Raw genomic sequence first — 21,328 nt, forward strand, 5'->3', positions numbered from 1 at the left:
CTGTTGTAAAAGTCCTTCACAACTAAAGACATTTTGTTATTTTTTCTTTAGATCTTTGGTTTCCTCTGCAATTACACTAAAAACATAACTTTCTTCTACTTCTCTTATTATTTAACTTTGCACCATCTCAGCTAAACCCTCAAGAACTTTGTTCTGGATTTGGTGGCTTGTGTACTTAGCATTGCCACATGCATTCATCCAGTTCTCTATGAGAGGGTCCTGCTCTGCTATTTCTTCTAAGATTGTCAAAAAATGACCCTTGTTGTGAGAGTCATCAGTCTCTCAGTGACCTTGCTGCGCTTTATTTTGAGTGGCAGTTAATAGGAGCACATCTGCACTTGTTTTAATGTAAGTACAGTTTCCCTCCACTCTCTTTTTCCGGTCCTCATTTATGACATCTAACATTGATGAGTTTCTGTCAATAGCCCTTTTATGCTGATTCCGAGCATACATAGCATTGATAGGATGCTCTGCCTTTGAATGGAGCTTAAACCCACAATCTTTAAACAGCGCCTTTTTCCAGTTACAAAAACAAGACTGTGATGTGAAGGCAGATTCAGGTGTATTGGGCAGAGAAACCTGACTGTGATGTGAAGGCAGATTCAGGTGTATTGGGCAGAGAAACCTGACTGTGATGTGAAGGAAGATTCAGGTGTATTGGGCAGAGAAACCTGACTGTGATGTGAAGGCAGATTCAGGTGTATTGGGCAGAGAAACCTGACTGTGATGTGAAGGCAGATTCAGGTGTATTGGGCAGAGAAACATGACTGTGATGTGAAGGAAGATTCAGGTGTATTGGGCAGAGAAACATGACTGTGATGTGAAGGCAGATTCATGTGTATTGGGCAGAGAAACATGACTGTGATGTGAAGGCAGATTCAGGTGTATTGGGCAGAGAAACCTGACTGTGATGTGAAGGCAGATTCAGGTGTATTGGACAGAGAAACATGACTGTGATGTGAAGGCAGATTCAGGTGTATTGGACAGAGAAACCTGACTGTGATGTGAAGGCAGATTCAGGTGTATTGGGCAGAGAAACCTGACTGTGATGTGAAGGCAGATTCAGGTGTATTGGACAGAGAAACCTGACTGTGATGTGAAGGCAGATTCAGGTGTATTGGGCAGAGAAACATGACTGTGATGTGAAGGCAGATTCAGGTGTATTGGACAGAGAAACCTGACTGTGATGTGAAGGCAGATTCAGGTGTATTGGACAGAGAAACATGACTGTGATGTGAAGGCAGATTCAGGTGTATTGGGCAGAGAAACATGACTGTGATGTGAAGGCAGATTCAGGTGTATTGGGCAGAGAAACATGACTGTGATGTGAAGGCAGATTCAGGTGTATTGGACAGAGAAACCTGACTGTGATGTGAAGGCAGATTCAGGTGTATTGGGCAGAGAAACATGACTGTGATGTGAAGGCAGATCCAGGTGTATTGGACAGAGAAACCTGACTGTGATGTGAAGGCAGATTCAGGTGTATTGGGCAGAGAAAAATGCCTACAGGCGAAACAATAGGTTGAATCTTGACATACAGAATATTCAAGCCATGAATTGTCCTTATAGCAGGAGCTGTTGAAAGCCCGTTTCCTAGTACTACTGTCACACCCTGACCATAGAGTGCCTTTTTATTCTCTATTTTGGTTAGGTCGGGGTGTGACTAGGGTGGGTGATCTAGTGCATTTATTTCTATGTTGGCCTGGTAAGTATTCCCCCCCCCCCCGCCCCTTTAAGATTTAGATGCACTATTGTAAAGTGACTGTTCCACTGGATGTCATAAGGTGAATGCACCAATTTGTAAGTCGCTCTGGATAAGAGCGTATGCTAAATGACTTAAATGTAAATGTAAATGGTATGGTTCCCAATCAGAGGCAGCTGTTTATCGTTGTCTCTGATTGGGGATCATATTTAGGCAGCCAATGCCCCACTGGTTTTTGTGGGATCTTGTTTTTGTGTTGATGCCTGTGAGCTCTACAGAACGTCATGTTTCGTTGATCTTTACTGTTTTTGTGAGTTTCAATTAATTAACATGTGGAACTCTACGTACGCTGCGCCTTGGTCCGACTATGATTACCACGACGATCGTGACAACTATGCTGAGTTCTGAGAAACGTTTTCAAACGTATTCTCTCTTCTTCTTCTGTATGTTCTTCTTATTCTTCTGTATGTCGCAACCAACCTTAATATTCTCTCTTCTTCATCCTCGATTTGAAAATGCGCCGCCGAACATCAAAATAAATGCTTCTTTCAACAAGAGGTGAAACGAGATGTCAAACAGCATCAAAATGCCAGTAGCAAATGAAATTTTGGGGGTGGCACCCCGGACACCCCTCTAGCTGATGCCAGCTAACTTCCTGTCAGATTTTTCATGTCCGGTTGCTGGTTTGCCGCTAGGCTACCTGCCTGCCACTATTAGTTAAGAATGAGATAATCCGGTCAAGCCACGAGTCACTAGATTACCCTCTATTAGTTATCAATTAGTGTTTGTTGCTGATTTTAGAGATTTATATAATGTTCTGTGTCACAATAATATGATATGGCCTGACAGAAACTAGAATGTGTTTTACAGTGAAATATCAATGTCGGAGCAGAGAATATCTGTAATGAAATTCATGGGCTATAGGCCAGGGTCCATGAACTTCCTTTAATGAGCTTGTGGCATTTCCCTCCTCTTCTATCTGTGAAGCAGGAATATAGTTATTCTAATAATGAGAACTGTATAAGTTTTATTGCACATAGCTGTACGGCCATTCCAAATCTATAACTGCATCTTTATTCAGTCCTGATAACACAGGGTTTAGCTAAATTTAGGGGACACATTTTCATATGTTGCCTGTCTTGCAAATTCAAGTTTTTTTAATGAATTTTGACTATAACCAATGCTTTATTTCTCTCTGCCTTTTTCTCATTTTCACTCACTCTCTTTCTCTCTCTGTCCCCCTCTTCCTGTCATTCTCTCTACCTCTCTGTCCTCCCTGCAGGTTTCGGCTTTGTAACTTTTGAGGTTGAGGACGTTGTGGAGAAAGTATGCGAGATTCACTTTCATGAAATCAATAATAAAATGGTGAGTGGCTCTCGCTTTTCAAAACGGTGGACGGTGCGTTGCTGGCTGGATTAATATTTGATTTTCTCTTTAGCACAGCGGGAACGATGGCAGACACACACACACACACACACGTTTTTAGGGATATGGAGTCAGTGGTGTGCACTGTGCACCGATGACCACACACCATGAAATTGTGTTTGTGAGTCGTTCCTGGCAGAAGGGCAAAACAACCTGTCCCTACCTCACGCAAAACCACCCTGCAAATCAGGCTGGAACAGGTATCCATGTCTGTGAAAGCTGGTGGTATTATTGAAAAAACAACAACATTAAACCTATCAGTCCAGACTGTTTCAATGCCACACCTGATGCCAGACCTGGTATTGATGTTTATTCTTAATCTTCAGTAGTGGAAGTGTGTTTCCAGCAGACTGGTCTCGGGTCAGGATTAATGGCCTGTTGACCAGGTGGGGGGGGGGGGTAGGCTGTGAGCAGGCTGGCTGAGGCCCAGGATGGCGAGACAATGGTGTGCAGAGAGGACGAGGGTGGTGGTGGTGAAGCCTGGGTGTAGCGTTAGCCTGCGCTACTTGCTTGTCACTCATGCAGCCTGCTGTGGCTCAGAAAGTGCAGTATAGCAGCTTAGGGGGAGCATATCAGACCCTGCATGGCTCCATATGCCGTGCACTGACAACTCTCCCTCCTTAGTCAACACTACCACTACTACACCACTCTCCTTCCTTAGTCAACACTACCACTACTACACCACTCTACTCTCCCTCCTTCGTCAACACTACCACTACTACCCTATTTTTCCTTGTTTAGTCAACACTACCACTACTACACGACTTTCTTTCCTTAGTCAACACTACCATTACTACACTACTCTCCCTCCTTAGTCAACACTACCACTACTACACTACTCTCCTTCCTCAGTCAACACTACCACTACTACACCACTCTCCTTTCTTAGTCAACACTACCACTACTACACCACTCTCTTTCCTTAGTCAACACTACCACTACTATACTACTCTCCTTCCTTAGTCAACACTACCACTACTACACCACTCTCCTTCCTTAGTCAACACTACCACTACTACACTACTCTCCCTCCTCATTCAACACTACCACTACTACACCACTCTCCCTCCTTAGTCAACACTACCACTACTACACCACTCTCCCTCCTTAGTCAACACTACCACTACTATACCACTCTCCTTCCTTAGTCAACACTACCACTACTACACCACTCTCCTTCCTTAGTCAACACTACCACTACTACACTACTCTCCCTCCTCATTCAACACTACCACTACTACACCACTCTCCCTCCTTAGTCAACACTACCACTACTACACCACTCTCCCTCCTTAGTCAACACTACCACTACTATACCACTCTCCTTCCTTAGTCAACACTACCACTACTACACCACTCTCCTTCCTTAGTCAACACTACCACTACTATACCACTCTCCTTCCTTAGTCAACACTACCACTACTACACCACTCTCCTTCCTTAGTCAACACTACCACTACTACACTACTCTCCCTCCTCAGTCAACACTACCACTACTACACCACTCTCCCTCCTCAGTCAACACTACCACTACTACACTACTCTCCCTCCTCAGTCAACACTACCACTACTACACCACTCTCCTTCCTTAGTCAACACTACCACTACTACACCACTCTCCTTCCTTAGTCAACACTACCACTACTACACTACTCTGAACTCCTTCCTTAGTCAACACTACCACTACTACACTACTTTCTTTCCTTAGTCAACACCACCACTACTACACTACTCTGAACTCCCTCCTTAGTCAACACTACCACTACTACACCACTCTCCCTCCTTAGTAAACACTACCACTACTACACTACTCTGAACTCCCTCCTTAGTCAACACTACCACTACTACACTACTCTGAACTCCCTCCTTAGTCAACACTACCACTACTACACTACTCTCCCTCCTCAGTCAACACTACCACTACTACACCACTCTCCTTCCTTAGTCAACACTACCACTACTACACCACTCTCCTTCCTTAGTCAACACTACCACTACTACACTACTCTGAACTCCCTCCTTAGTCAACACTACCACTACTACACTACTCTCCCTCCTCAGTCAACACTACCACTACTACACCACTCTCCTTCCTTAGTCAACACTACCACTACTACACCACTCTCCTTCCTTAGTCAACACTACCACTACTACACCGCTCTCCTTCCTTAGTCAACACTACCACTACTACACTACTCTGAACTCCTTCCTTAGTCAACACTACTACTACTACACTACTTTCTTTCCTTAGTCAACACCACCACTACTACACCACTCTCCTTCCTTAGTCAACACTACCACTACTACACTACTCTGAACTCCCTCCTTAGTCAACACTACCACTACTACACTACTCTGAACTCCCTCCTTAGTCAACACCACCACTACTACACCACTCTCCTTCCTTAGTCAACACTACCACTACTACACTACTCTGAACTCCCTCCTTAGTCAACACCACCACTACTACACCACTCTCCTTCCTTAGTCAACACTACCACTACTACACTACTCTGAACTCCCTCCTTAGTCAACACTACCACTACTACACTACTCTGAACTCCCTCCTTAGTCAACACTACCACTACTACACCACTCTCCTTCCTTAGTCAACACTACCACTACTACACTACTCTCCCTCCTCAGTCAACACTACCACTACTACACCACTCTCCTTCCTTAGTCAACACTACCACTACTACACCACTCTCCTTCCTTAGTCAACACCACCACTACTACACTACTCTCCTTCCTTAGTCAACACCACCACTACTACATCACTCTCCTTCCTTAGTCAACACTACCACTACTACACTACTCTGAACTCCCTCCTCAGTCAACACTACCACTACTACACCACTCTCCTTCCTTAGTCAACACTACCACTACTACACCACTCTCCTTCCTTAGTCAACACCACCACTACTACACCACTCTCCTTCCTTAGTCAACACTACCACTACTACACCACTCTCCTTCCTTAGTCAACACTACCACTACTATACCACTCTCCTTCCTTAGTCAACACTACCACTACTACACCACTCTCCTTCCTTAGTCAACACTACCACTACTACACTACTCTCCCTCCTCAGTCAACACTACCACTACTACACCACTCTCCTTCCTTAGTCAACACTACCACTACTATACCACTCTCCTTCCTTAGTCAACACTACCACTACTACACTACTCTCCCTCCTCAGTCAACACTACCACTACTACACTACTCTCCCTCCTCAGTCAACACTACCACTACTACACCACTCTCCTTCCTTAGTCAACACTACCACTACTACACCACTCTCCTTCCTTAGTCAACACTACCACTACTACACCACTCTCCTTCCTTAGTCAACACTACCACTACTACACTACTCTGAACTCCCTCCTTAGTCAACACTACCACTACTACACTACTCTGAACTCCCTCCTTAGTCAACACTACCACTACTACACCACTCTCCTTCCTTAGTCAACACTACCACTACTACACTACTCTGAACTCCCTCCTTAGTCAACACCACCACTACTACACCACTCTCCTTCCTTAGTCAACACTACCACTACTACACTACTCTGAACTCCCTCCTTAGTCAACACCACCACTACTACACCACTCTCCTTCCTTAGTCAACACTACCACTACTACACTACTCTGAACTCCTTCCTTAGTCAACACTACCACTACTACACTACTTTCATTCCTTAGTCAACACCACCACTACTACACCACTCTCCTTCCTTAGTCAACACTACCACTACTACACTACTCTGAACTCCCTCCTTAGTCAACACTACCACTACTACACTACTCTCCCTCCTCAGTCAACACTACCACTACTACACCACTCTCCCTCCTCAGTCAACACTACCACTACTACACCACTCTCCTTCCTTAGTCAACACTACCACTACTACACCACTCTCCTTCCTTAGTCAACACTACCACTACTACACTACTCTGAACTCCCTCCTTAGTCAACACTACCACTACTACACTACTCTCCCTCCTCAGTCAACACTACCACTACTACACCACTCTCCTTCCTTAGTCAACACTACCACTACTACACCACTCTCCTTCCTTAGTCAACACTACCACTACTACACCACTCTCCTTCCTTAGTCAACACGACCACTACTACACTACTCTGAACTCCTTCCTTAGTCAACACTACCACTACTACACTACTTTCTTTCCTTAGTCAACACCACCACTACTACACCACTCTCCTTCCTTAGTCAACACTACCACTACTACACTACTCTGAACTCCCTCCTTAGTCAACACTACCACTACTACACTACTCTGAACTCCCTCCTTAGTCAACACTACCACTACTACACCACTCTCCTTCCTTAGTCAACACTACCACTACTACACTACTCTGAACTCCCTCCTTAGTCAACACTACCACTACTACACTACTCTCCCTCCTCAGTCAACACTACCACTACTACACCACTCTCCTTCCTTAGTCAACACTACCACTACTACACCACTCTCCTTCCTTAGTCAACACTACCACTACTACACCACTCTCCTTCCTTAGTCAACACTACCACTACTACACTACTCTGAACTCCTTCCTTAGTCAACACTACTACTACTACACTACTCTGAACTCCCTCCTTAGTCAACACTACCACTACTACACTACTCTGAACTCCCTCCTTAGTCAACACTACCACTACTACACCACTCTCCTTCCTTAGTCAACACTACCACTACTACACTACTCTGAACTCCCTCCTTAGTCAACACCACCACTACTACACTACTCTCCTTCCTTAGGCAACACCACCACTACTACACTACTCTCCCTCCTTAGTCAACACTACCACTACTACACCACTCTCCTTCCTTAGTCAACACCACCACTACTACACCACTCTCCTTCCTTAGTCAACACTACCACTACTACACTACTCTGAACTCCCTCCTTAGTCAACACTACCACTACTACACTACTCTGAACTCCCTCCTTAGTCAACACCACCACTACTACACCACTCTCCTTCCTTAGTCAACACTACCACTACTACACTACTCTGAACTCCCTCCTTAGTCAACACCACCACTACTACACCACTCTCCTTCCTTAGTCAACACTACCACTACTACACTACTCTGAACTCCCTCCTTAGTCAACACTACCACTACTACACTACTCTGAACTCCCTCCTTAGTCAACACTACCACTACTACACTACTCTCCTTCCTTAGTCAACACCACCACTACTACATCACTCTCCTTCCTTAGTCAACACTACCACTACTACACTACTCTGAACTCCCTCCTCAGTCAACACTACCACTACTACACCACTCTCCTTCCTTAGTCAACACTACCACTACTACACCACTCTCCTTCCTTAGTCAACACCACCACTACTACACCACTCTCCTTCCTTAGTCAACACTACCACTACTACACCACTCTCCTTCCTTAGTCAACACTACCACTACTACACCACTCTCCTTCCTTAGTCAACACTACCACTACTACACCACTCTCCTTCCTTAGTCAACACTACCACTACTACACTACTCTGAACTCCCTCCTTAGTCAACACTACCACTACTACACTACTCTCCCTCCTCAGTCAACACTACCACTACTACACCACTCTCCTTCCTTAGTCAACACTACCACTACTACACCACTCTCCTTCCTTAGTCAACACTACCACTACTACACCACTCTCCTTCCTTAGTCAACACTACCACTACTACACTACTCTGAACTCCTTCCTTAGTCAACACTACTACTACTACACTACTTTCTTTCCTTAGTCAACACCACCACTACTACACCACTCTCCTTCCTTAGTCAACACTACCACTACTACACTACTCTGAACTCCCTCCTTAGTCAACACTACCACTACTACACTACTCTGAACTCCCTCCTTAGTCAACACCACCACTACTACACCACTCTCCTTCCTTAGTCAACACTACCACTACTACACTACTCTGAACTCCCTCCTTAGTCAACACCACCACTACTACACCACTCTCCTTCCTTAGTCAACACTACCACTACTACACTACTCTGAACTCCCTCCTTAGTCAACACTACCACTACTACACTACTCTGAACTCCCTCCTTAGTCAACACTACCACTACTACACTACTCTCCTTCCTTAGTCAACACCACCACTACTACATCACTCTCCTTCCTTAGTCAACACTACCACTACTACACTACTCTCCTTCCTTAGTCAACACTACCACTACTACACTACTCTCCCTCCTCAGTCAACACTACCACTACTACACCACTCTCCTTCCTTAGTCAACACTACCACTACTATACCACTCTCCTTCCTTAGTCAACACTACCACTACTACACTACTCTCCCTCCTCAGTCAACACTACCACTACTACACTACTCTCCCTCCTCAGTCAGCACTACCACTACTACACCACTCTCCTTCCTTAGTCAACACTACCACTACTACACCACTCTCCTTCCTTAGTCAACACTACCACTACTACACCACTCTCCTTCCTTAGTCAACACTACCACTACTACACTACTCTGAACTCCCTCCTTAGTCAACACTACCACTACTACACTACTCTGAACTCCCTCCTTAGTCAACACTACCACTACTACACCACTCTCCTTCCTTAGTCAACACTACCACTACTACACTACTCTGAACTCCCTCCTTAGTCAACACCACCACTACTACACTACTCTCCTTCCTTAGTCAACACTACCACTACTACACTACTCTCCTCCTTAGTCAACACTACCACTACTACACTACTCTCCTTCCTTAGTTCAACACTACCACTACTACACTACTCTCATTCCTTAGTTCAACACTACCACTACTACACTACTCTCCCTCCTCAGTCAACACTACCACTACTACACTACTCTCCCTCCTCAGTCAACACTACCACTACTACACCACTCTCCCTCCTCAGTCAACACTACCACTACTACACCACTCTCCTTCCTTAGTCAACACTACCACTACTATACCACTCTCCTTCCTTAGTCAACACTACCACTACTACACTACTCTCCCTCCTCAGTCAACACTACCACTACTACACTACTCTCCCTCCTCAGTCAACACTACCACTACTACACCACTCTCCTTCCTTAGTCAACACTACCACTACTACACCACTCTCCTTCCTTAGTCAACACTACCACTACTACACCACTCTCCTTCCTTAGTCAACACTACCACTACTACACTACTCTGAACTCCCTCCTTAGTCAACACTACCACTACTACACTACTCTGAACTCCCTCCTTAGTCAACACTACCACTACTACACCACTCTCCTTCCTTAGTCAACACTACCACTACTACACTACTCTGAACTCCCTCCTTAGTCAACACCACCACTACTACACCACTCTCCTTCCTTAGTCAACACTACCACTACTACACTACTCTGAACTCCCTCCTTAGTCAACACCACCACTACTACACCACTCTCCTTCCTTAGTCAACACTACCACTACTACACTACTCTGAACTCCTTCCTTAGTCAACACTACCACTACTACACTACTTTCATTCCTTAGTCAACACCACCACTACTACACCACTCTCCTTCCTTAGTCAACACTACCACTACTACACTACTCTGAACTCCCTCCTTAGTCAACACTACCACTACTACACTACTCTCCCTCCTCAGTCAACACTACCACTACTACACCACTCTCCTTCCTTAGTCAACACTACCACTACTACACCACTCTCCTTCCTTAGTCAACACTACCACTACTACACTACTCTGAACTCCCTCCTTAGTCAACACTACCACTACTACACTACTCTCCCTCCTCAGTCAACACTACCACTACTACACCACTCTCCTTCCTTAGTCAACACTACCACTACTACACCACTCTGCTTCCTTAGTCAACACTACCACTACTACACCACTCTCCTTCCTTAGTCAACACTACCACTACTACACTACTCTGAACTCCTTCCTTAGTCAACACTACCACTACTACACTACTTTCTTTCCTTAGTCAACACCACCACTACTACACCACTCTCCTTCCTTAGTCAACACTACCACTACTACACTACTCTGAACTCCCTCCTTCCTTAGTCAACACTACCACTACTACACTACTCTGAACTCCCTCCTTAGTCAACACTACCACTACTACACCACTCTCCTTCCTTAGTCAACACTACCACTACTACACTACTCTGAACTCCCTCCTTAGTCAACACTACCACTACTACACTACTCTCCTCCTTAGTCAACACTACCACTACTACACTACTCTGAACTCCCTCCTTAGTCAACACCACCACTACTACACCACTCTCCTTCCTTAGTCAACACTACCACTACTACACTACTCTGAACTCCTTCCTTAGTCAACACTACCACTACTACACTACTTTCATTCCTTAGTCAACACCACCACTACTACACCACTTCCTTCCTTAGTCAACACTACCACTACTACACTACTCTGAACTCCCTCCTTAGTCAACACTACCACTACTACACTACTCTCCTTCCTTAGTCAACACTACCACTACTACACCACTCTCCTTCCTTAGTCAACACTACCACTACTACACCACTCTCCCCTTCCTTAGTCAACACTACCACTACTACACTACTCTGAACTCCCTCCTTAGTCAACACTACCACTACTACACTACTCTCCCTCCTTAGTCAACACTACCACTACTACACCACTCTCCTTCCTTAGTCAACTCCACTACTACACCACTCTCCTTCCTTAGTCAACACCACCACTACTACACCACTCTCCTTCCTTAGTCAACACTACCACTACTACACTACTCTGAACTCCTTCCTTAGTCAACACTACCACTACTACACTACTTTCCTTTCCTTAGTCAACACCACCACTACTACACCACTCTCCTTCCTTAGTCAACACTACCACTACTACACTACATCTGAACTCCCTCCTTAGTCAACACTACCACTACTACACTACTCTGAACTCCCTCCTTAGTCAACACTACCACTACTACACCACTCTCCTTCCTTAGTCAACACTACCACTACTACACTACTCTGAACTCCCTCCTTAGTCAACACTACCACTACTACACTACTCTCCTTCCTCAGTCAACACTACCACTACTACACCACTCTCCTTCCTTAGTCAACACTACCACTACTACACCACTCTCCTTCCTTAGTCAACACTACCACTACTACACCACTCTCCTTCCTTAGTCAACACTACCACTACTACACTACTCTGAACTCCTTCCTTAGTCAACACTACTACTACTACACTACTTTCTTTCCTTAGTCAACACCACCACTACTACACCACTCTCCTTCCTTAGTCAACACTACCACTACTACACTACTCTCCCTCCTTAGTCAACACTACCACTACTACACTACTCTGAACTCCCTCCTCAGTCAACACCACCACTACTACACCACTCTCCTTCCTTAGTCAACACTACCACTACTACACTACTCTGAACTCCCTCCTTAGTCAACACCACCACTACTACACCACTCTCCTTCCTTAGTCAACACTACCACTACTACACTACTCTGAACTCCCTCCTTAGTCAACACTACCACTACTACACTACTCTGAACTCCCTCCTTAGTCAACACTACCACTACTACACTACTCTCCTTCCTTAGTCAACACCACCACTACTACATCACTCTCCTTCCTTAGTCAACACTACCACTACTACACTACTCTGAACTCCCTCCTCAGTCAACACTACCACTACTACACCACTCTCCTTCCTTAGTCAACACTACCACTACTACACCACTCTCCTTCCTTAGTCAACACCACCACTACTACACCACTCTCCTTCCTTAGTCAACACTACCACTACTACACCACTCTCCTTCCTTAGTCAACACTACCACTACTATACCACTCTCCTTCCTTAGTCAACACTACCACTACTACACCACTCTCCTTCCTTAGTCAACACTACCACTACTACACTACTCTCCCTCCTCAGTCAACACTACCACTACTACACACTCTCCTTCCTTAGTCAACACTACCACTACTATACCACTCTCCTTCCTTAGTCAACACTACCACTACTACACTACTCTCCTCCTCAGTCAACACTACCACTACTACACTACTCTCCCTCCTCAGTCAACACTACCACTACTACACCACTCTCCTTCCTTAGTCAACACTACCACTACTACACCACTCTCCTTCCTTAGTCAACACTACCACTACTACACCACTCTCCTTCCTTAGTCAACACTACCACTACTACACTACTCTGAACTCCCTCCTTAGTCAACACTACCACTACTACACTACTCTGAACTCCCTCCTTAGTCAACACTACCACTACTACACCACTCTCCTTCCTTAGTCAACACTACCACTACTACACTACTCTGAACTCCCTCCTTAGTCAACACCACCACTACTACACTACTCTCCTTCCTTAGGCAACACCACCACTACTACACTACTCTCCTCCTTAGTCAACACTACCACTACTACACTACTCTCCTTCCTTAGTTCAACACTACCACTACTACACTACTCTCATTCCTTAGTTCAACACTACCACTACTACACTACTCTCCTTCCTTAGTCAACACTACCACTACTACACTACTCTCCTCCTTAGTCAACACTACCAATACTACACTACTCTGAACTCCCTCCTTAGTCAACACTACCACTACTACACTACTCTGAACTCCCTCCTTAGTCAACACTACCACTACTACACTACTCTGAACTCCCTCCTTAGTCAACACCACCACTACAACACTACTCTCCTTCCTTAGGCAACACCACCACTACTACACTACTCTCCCTCCTTAGTCAACACTACCACTACTACACTACTCTCCTTCCTTAGTTCAACACTACCACTACTACACTACTCTCATTCCTTAGTTCAACACTACCACTACTACACTACTCTCCTTCCTTAGTCAACACTACCACTACTACACTACTCTCCCTCCTTAGTCAACACTACCAATACTACACTACTCTCCTTCCTTAGTCAACTCTACCACTACTACACTACTCTACTATTCCTTCTTAGTTAATACTACCACTACTACACTACTCTCTCATCTTAGTCAACACTACCACTACTACTCTACTATTCCTTCTTGGTTAATACTACCACTACTACACTACTCTACTATTCCTTCTTGGTTAATACTACCACTACTACACTACTCTCTCATCTTTGTCAACACTAGTACACTACTCTCATCTTAGTCAACACTACTGCAACTACTCTACTATTCCTTCTTAGTCAACACTACAACTATTACACTACTCTCCCTCATTTGTCAACACTACCAAGAGAGTAGTGTGGTAATGGTAGTGTTGACTAAGGGACATTAGTGTAGTATATTTCTGCAGCAACAGGAAGTTCAGCAACAGGACATGTTCATTGTTGTGTGGATTATAATTAATTAGCATTTTTATTGGGTTTCATACATGTCTAGTTTGGGCAAATCAAGTCTGACATTTTCAAGTGGAAATGACAAACTTTAAGGTCCTTTATAAACCTTAAACAACTGCGTGATGAAATTCAGGTCCTACATTATGTAGTAGTTCCCTGACACCCAGTCTCAGCCCCCCAGCCCCCCAGACAGATCCAGTCTCAGACCCCCAGACCCACAGACAGACCCACAGACAGCCACCCAGTCCCACAGACAGACACAGCAGCATTCGAACCACAGATACAGCACAGATATTGAATTTCACATGATAGTGCATCAAATGCTCTCATTGTTCAGCCAAGCCCCATGTGCCCATCGACTGGATGTATTAAATTGGGCTTTGGGGGAATTGCATGCATTGTTTGCATCTTTTGGGGAGGTTAAGAGAGAAGGATGAGAAAAATTAATATTTCCATCCCCGGCCTGCTTCATTCAGTTTTACCAGCTCCTGTCTCCATAAAATTATAACTCTGTTTGTGGGGCTTCCTGGTTGCTGAGGTGTTGGAGGAACAACTGGGAAATAAATGACTGAGAGAAGGTATGAAAAGTGGGATGAAGCGGAAGAATGTTTTGTGTGTGAAAAAGCGTTGTTGGATAGAGTCCCGCATCCTTTCTTTCTTCCCTCTAATCTCTGATGCCGTTTTCAGAGTTTCTCTTTGCCAAAAGGATAAAAGCCACCTTGGAGGCATCGCCTGCTAGCAGCCTGCGCATTTGTGTGCACGTGTATTTACGTGCGTGTGTGTACGTGTGTATTTTACTAATATTCAGCAATAACATTATAATGATTAGGTTGTAAATGGCAGTAGTAACACACCGTTGGAAGTGTCCTCCAGGCCGTAGCCCTCGTGCAAGAGATGCTTTACACTGTAAAGTTTACAGCCACCATTTCACAAACCCACCATCTGTGCATCCTTAACCCTCGGCTTTTAAGAGGGAAGGGGGCCATCTCAGTCTCCATCTGTACTTCCTGTGTGTAGCTATCAGGCATGACCCAGGCATTGACTCCTCTCCTCTCCTAGTGAGTGGTTCTGACTGGGACTTACAGGACTCTGCATCAAGAGATGATGTTACCAGGCATCATTGGCTCAGTGCCAGTATATGGGTGAGGCCGTACTTTGAGTGCCAGCCACCCTGGGCCGAACCTGTTTGATACCCACGCTGGGTAGCAGTGGTGTAAAGTATTTAAGTAAAAATACTTTAAAGTACTTCTTCAAATGAAATTGTATTGGTCACATACATGTGTTTAGCAGATGTTATTGCGGGTGTAGCAAGATGCTTGGGCTTCTTGTCATGTTTGTCATTTATTATCTTGTCTTGTCCCTGTGCTTCCCATTCTATTCGTTTCCCTCTGCTGGTCTTATTTGGTTCTTTCCCTCCTTCTAGCCCTCTCTCTCCCCCTCCCTCTCTCACTCTCTCGCTCTCTCTTCTCTCTATCGTTCCGTTCCTGCTCCCAGCTGTTCCTATTCCCCTAATCATCATTTAGTCTTCCCACACCTGTTCCCGATCCTTTCCCCTGATTAGAGTCCCTATTTATTCCTTTGTGTTCCGTTCCTGTGCCGTCGGTTCCTTGTTTTGTATTCCATGCTGTGATTGCGTTTCGCCCTGTCCTGTCGTGTTTTTGCCGTGATTGTGTATCACCCTGTCCTGTCGTGTTTTGTGCCTTCTTCAGACGCTGCGTGTGAGCAGGTGTCTCAGTCGACTACGGCCTGCGCCTACCCGATGCAGTCTGTGGCCGCTTCTCCAGTTGTTTTCCCTCTACAAATCTAGAGGATTTCAGTTATTCCGTTTTGAACATTAATAAACTCTGTTTCTGTTAAGTCGCGTTTGGGTCCTCTTTCACCTGCACACAGAAGGAACCGACCAAGGAATGGACCCAGCGACTTCAGACGCTGTTTACACTGCCGTCAAGATCCAAGGAGCCATGCTCGGCAGACACGAGCAGGAATTGTCTGCTGCTCGCCATGCCGTGGAGAACCTGGCCGCTCAGGTTTCCGACCTCTTGGACAGTTCCAGAGTCTACGTCTCGTGCCACCTGTTACTTCCTGGCCTGCCGAGCCTCCAGAACCTAGGGTTAATAACCCACCTTGCTACTCCGGGCAGCCCACTGAGTGCCGCTCCTTTCTCACGCAGTGTGAGATTGTGTTCTCTCTCCAACCCAACACATACTCTAGAGAGAGCTCGAGTTGCTTACGTCATTTCACTCCTTACTGGCCGGGCTCGAGAATGGGGCACAGCTATCTGGGAGGCAAGGGCTGATTGCTCTAACAAATTCCAGAACTTTAAAGAGGAGATGATTCGGGTTTTTGACCGTTCAGTTTTTGGTGGTGGGGAGGCTTCTAGGGCCCTGGCTTCCTTATGCCAAGGTGAACGGTCCATAACGGATTATTCCATTGAGTTTCGCACTCTTGCTGCCTCTAGTGAGTGGAACAGCCGGCGCTGCTCGCTCGTTTTCTGGAGGGACTCACGCAGTGGTTAAGGATGAGATTCTCTCCCGGGAGGTTCCTTCAGATGTGGACTCTTTGATTGCTCTCGCCATCCGCATAGAACGACGGGTAGATCTTCGTCACCGGGCTCGTGGAAGAGAGCTCGCATCAACGGTGTTTCCCTGCTCCGCATCGCAACCATCTCCCTCCTCTGGCTTTGAGACTGAGCCCATGCAGCTGGGAGGGATTCGCATCTCGACTAAGGAGAGGGAACGGAGGATCACCAACCGCCTGTGCCTCTATTGCGGAGTTGCTGGACATTTTGTTAATTCATGTCCAGTAAGAGGCCAGAGCCCATCAGTAAGCGGAGGGCTACTGGTGAGCGCTACTACTCAGGTCCCTTCATCTAGATCTTGTACTACTATGTCGGTCCATCTACGCTGGACCGGTTCGGGTGCTACATGCAGTGCCTTGATTGACTCTGGGGCTGAGGGTTGTTTCATGGACGAAGCATGGGTTCGGAAACATAACATTCCTTTCAGACCGTTAGACAAGCCTACGCCCATGTTTGCCTTAGATGGTAGTCATCTTCCCAGTATCAAATTTGAGACACTACCTTTAACTCTCACAGTATCTGGTAACCACAGTGAGACTATTTCTTTTTTGATTTTCCGTTCACCGTTTACACCTGTTGTTTTGGGTCATCCCTGGCTAGTATGTCATAATCCTTCTATTAATTGGTCTAGTAATTCTATCCTATCCTGGAACGTTTCTTGTCATGTGAAGTGTTTAATGTCTGCCATCCCTCCCGTTTCTTCTCTCCCTACTTCTCAGGAGGAACCTGGCGATTTGACAGGAGTGCAGGAATATCATGATCTGCGCACGGTCTTCAGTCGGTCCCGAGCCAACTCCCTTCCTCCTCACCGGTCGTATGATTGTAGTATTGATCTCCTTCCAGGGACCACGCCTCCTCGAGGTAGACTATACTCTCTGTCGGCTCCCGAACGTAAGGCTCTCGAGGATTATTTGTCTGTGTCTCTTGACGCCGGTACCATAGTGCCTTCTTCTTCTCCGGCCGGGCGGGGTTCTTTTTGTTAAGAAGAAGGACGGTACTCTGCGCCCCTGCGTGGATGAGGCTGAATGACATAACGGTTAAGAATCGTTATCCGCTCCCCTTATGTCATCAGCCTTCGAGATTCTGCAGGGAGCCAGGTGCTTTACTAAGTTGGACCTTCGTAACGCTTACCATCTCGTGCGCATCAGAAGGGGGATTATGGAAAACTGCGTTTAACACTCCGTTAGGGCATTTTGAGTACCGGGTTCTGCCGTTCGGTCTGCCAATGCGCCAGCTGTTTTTCAGGCATTAGTTAATGATGTTCTGAGAGACATGCTGAACATTTTTGTTTTTGTCTATCTTGAATATCCTGATTTTTTCTCCGTCACTCGAGATTCATGTTCAGCACGTTCGACGTGTTCTACAGCGCCTTTTAGAGAATTGTCTCTACGTAAAGGCTGAGAAGTGCTCTTTTCATGTCTCCTCCGTTACTTTTCTCGGTTCCGTTATTTCCGCTGAAGGCATTCAGATGGATTCCGCTAAGGTCCAAGCTGTCAGTGATTGGCCCGTTCCAAGGTCACGTGTCGAGTTGCAGCGCTTTTTAGGTTTCGCTAATTTCTATCGGCGTTTCATTCGTAATTTCGGTCAAGTTGCTGCCCCTCTCACAGCTCTTACTTCTGTCAAGACGTGTTTTAAGTGGTCCGGTTCCGCCCAGGGAGCTTTTGATCTTCTAAAAGAACGTTTTACGTCCGCTCCTATCCTCGTTACTCCTGACGTCACTAGACAATTCATTGTCGAGGTTGACGCTTCAGAGGTAGGCGTGGGAGCCATTCTATCCCAGCGCTTCCAGTCTGACGATAAGGTTCATCCGTGCGCTTATTTTTCTCATCGCCTGTTATCTGAGCGCAACTATGATGTGGGTAACCGTGAACTGCTCGCCATCCGCTTAGGCGAATGGCGACAGTGGTTGGAGGGGGCGACCGTTCCTTTTGTCGTTTGGACAGACCATAAGAACCTTGAGTACATCCGTTCTGCCAAACGACTTAATGCCCGTCAAGCTCGTTGGGCGTTGTTTTTCGCTCGTTTCGAGTTTGTGATTTCTTACCGTCCGGGTAGCAAGAACACCAAGCCTGATGCCTTATCCCGTCTGTTTAGTTCTTCTGTGGCTTCTACTGATCCCGAGGGGATTCTTCCTTATGGGCGTGTTGTCGGGTTGACAGTCTGGGGAATTGAAAGACAGGTTAAGCAAGCACTCACGCACACTGCGTAAAGTTCCTAGTAACCTCCTTTTCGTTCCTGTTTCCATCTGGCTGTTCTTCAGTGGGCTCACTCTGCCAAGTTAGCTGGTCATCCCGGTGTTCGAGGCACTCTTGCGTCTATTCGCCAGCGCTTTTGGTGGCCGACTCAGGGGACACGCGCCGTTTCGTGGCTGCGTGTTCAGACTGCTCAGAAGATCTGGTAATTTTTTTTTCTGCTTCTGCTCCTGGTCTTGCTGGGTCTCAGTCTGTTCCCTGCCATCGCATCTCTCCTGTTCTTGTCCCTGCCCTTGCTGTGTCTCAGTCTGTCCCTAGTTCTCATTTTTTTTAGAGTAGTACCCTAGTTTCCCTTTTTATCGTTTTTCGTTACGGTCCTGAGGAGAGGAGTTGGGTTCTTTCTCGGGACGTGCTGGACCGTTTGATCTATGATTTCCTCCGTTGCCGCCAGTGTTCCTCCTCGAGAGCGCCAGGAGGCGCTCAAGTGGGGGGTACTGTCATGTTTGTCATTTATTATCTTGTCTTGTCCCTGTGCTTCCCATTCTATTGGTTTCCCTCTGCTGGTCTTATTTGGTTCTTTCCCTCCTTCTAGCCCTCTCTCTCCCCCTCCCTCTCTCACTCTCTCGCTCTCTCTTCTCTCTATCGTTCCGTTCCTGCTCCCAGCTGTTCCTATTCCCCTAATCATCATTTAGTCTTCCCACACCTGTTCCCGATCCTTTCCCCTGATTAGAGTCCCTATTTATTCCTTTGTGTTCCGTTCCTGTGCCGTCGGTTCCTTGTTTTGTATTCCATGCTGTGATTGCGTTTCGCCCTGTCCTGTCGTGTTTTTTGCCGTGATTGTGTATCACCCTGTCCTGTCGTGTTTTGTGCCTTCTTCAGATGCGTGTGAGCAGGTGTCTCAGTCGACTACGGCCTCACCCGACGACCTGCAGTCTGTGGCCGCTTCTCCAGTTGTTTTCCCTCTACAAATCTAGAGGATTTCAGTTATTCCGTTTTGAACATTAATAAACTCTGTTTCTGTTAAGTCGCGTTTGGGTCCTCTTTCACCTGCATGACACTTCTAGCTCCAACAGCGCAGTAGTATTTAACAAGTAATATCTAACCATTTCACGACAATACACACAAATCTAAAGTAAAGGAATGGAATTAAGAATATATAAATATTTGGACGAGCAATGTCAGAGCAGCATTGACTAAGATACAGTAGAGTAGAATACAGTATATACAGTTGAAGTCGGAAGTTTACATACACTTAGGTTGGAGTCATTAAAACTCGTTTTTCAACCACTCCACGAATTTCTTGCTAACAAACTATAGTTTTGGCAAGTTGGTTAGGACATCTACTTTGCGCATGACACAAGTAATTTTTTCAACCATTGTTAACAGACAGATTATTTCACTTATAATTCACTGTATCACAATTCCAATGGGTTAGAAGTTTACATACACTAAGTTGACTGTGCCTTTTTAAACAGCTTGGACAATTCCAGAAAATGATGTCATGGCTTTTGAAGCTTCTGATAGGCTAATTGACATCATTTGAGTCCTTGGGAGCAATTTCCAAACACCTGTAGGTACCACGTTCATCTGTACAAACAATAGTACGCAAGTATAAACACCATGGGACCACGCAGCCATCATACCATAGATGAATGTTCTTTGGTGAGAAAAGTGCAAATCAATCCCAGAACAACAGCAAAGGACCTTGTGAAGATGCTGGAGGAAACAGGTACAAAAGTATCTATATCCACAGTAAAATTAATCCTATATCGACATAACCTGAAAGGCCGCTCAGCAAGGAAGAAGCCACTGTTTCAAAACCGCCTTGAAAAGCCAGACTACGGTTTGCAACTGCACATGGGGACAAAGATTGTACTTTTTGGAGAAATGTCCTCTGGTCTGATGAAACAAAAATAGAACTGTTTGTCCATAATGACTTTCATTATGTTTGGAGGAAAAAGGGGGAGGCCTGCAAGCCGAAGAACA

At 45.7% G+C, this 21,328-nt stretch overlaps 1 protein-coding gene across 13 annotated transcripts in view; it reads left to right on the forward strand.

Annotated features, from left to right (window-relative positions):
• The window catches only part of LOC124005825 (RNA-binding protein Musashi homolog 2-like), a 385,933-nt gene that overhangs the window by 262,607 nt on the left and 101,998 nt on the right, over window positions 1-21,328 (forward strand). For all 13 annotated transcript variants that reach the window (XM_046315408.1, XM_046315404.1, XM_046315406.1 and 10 more), the window contains exon 8: window positions 2,985-3,067. In XM_046315408.1, the coding sequence (XP_046171364.1) occupies window positions 2,985-3,067 (83 nt within the window). The remainder of the gene's footprint in view (window positions 1-2,984; window positions 3,068-21,328) is intronic.

The sequence above is a fragment of the Oncorhynchus gorbuscha genome, linkage group LG19, assembly GCF_021184085.1.
Source record: "Oncorhynchus gorbuscha isolate QuinsamMale2020 ecotype Even-year linkage group LG19, OgorEven_v1.0, whole genome shotgun sequence".
Taxonomy (NCBI): Eukaryota; Metazoa; Chordata; class Actinopteri; order Salmoniformes; family Salmonidae; genus Oncorhynchus; species Oncorhynchus gorbuscha.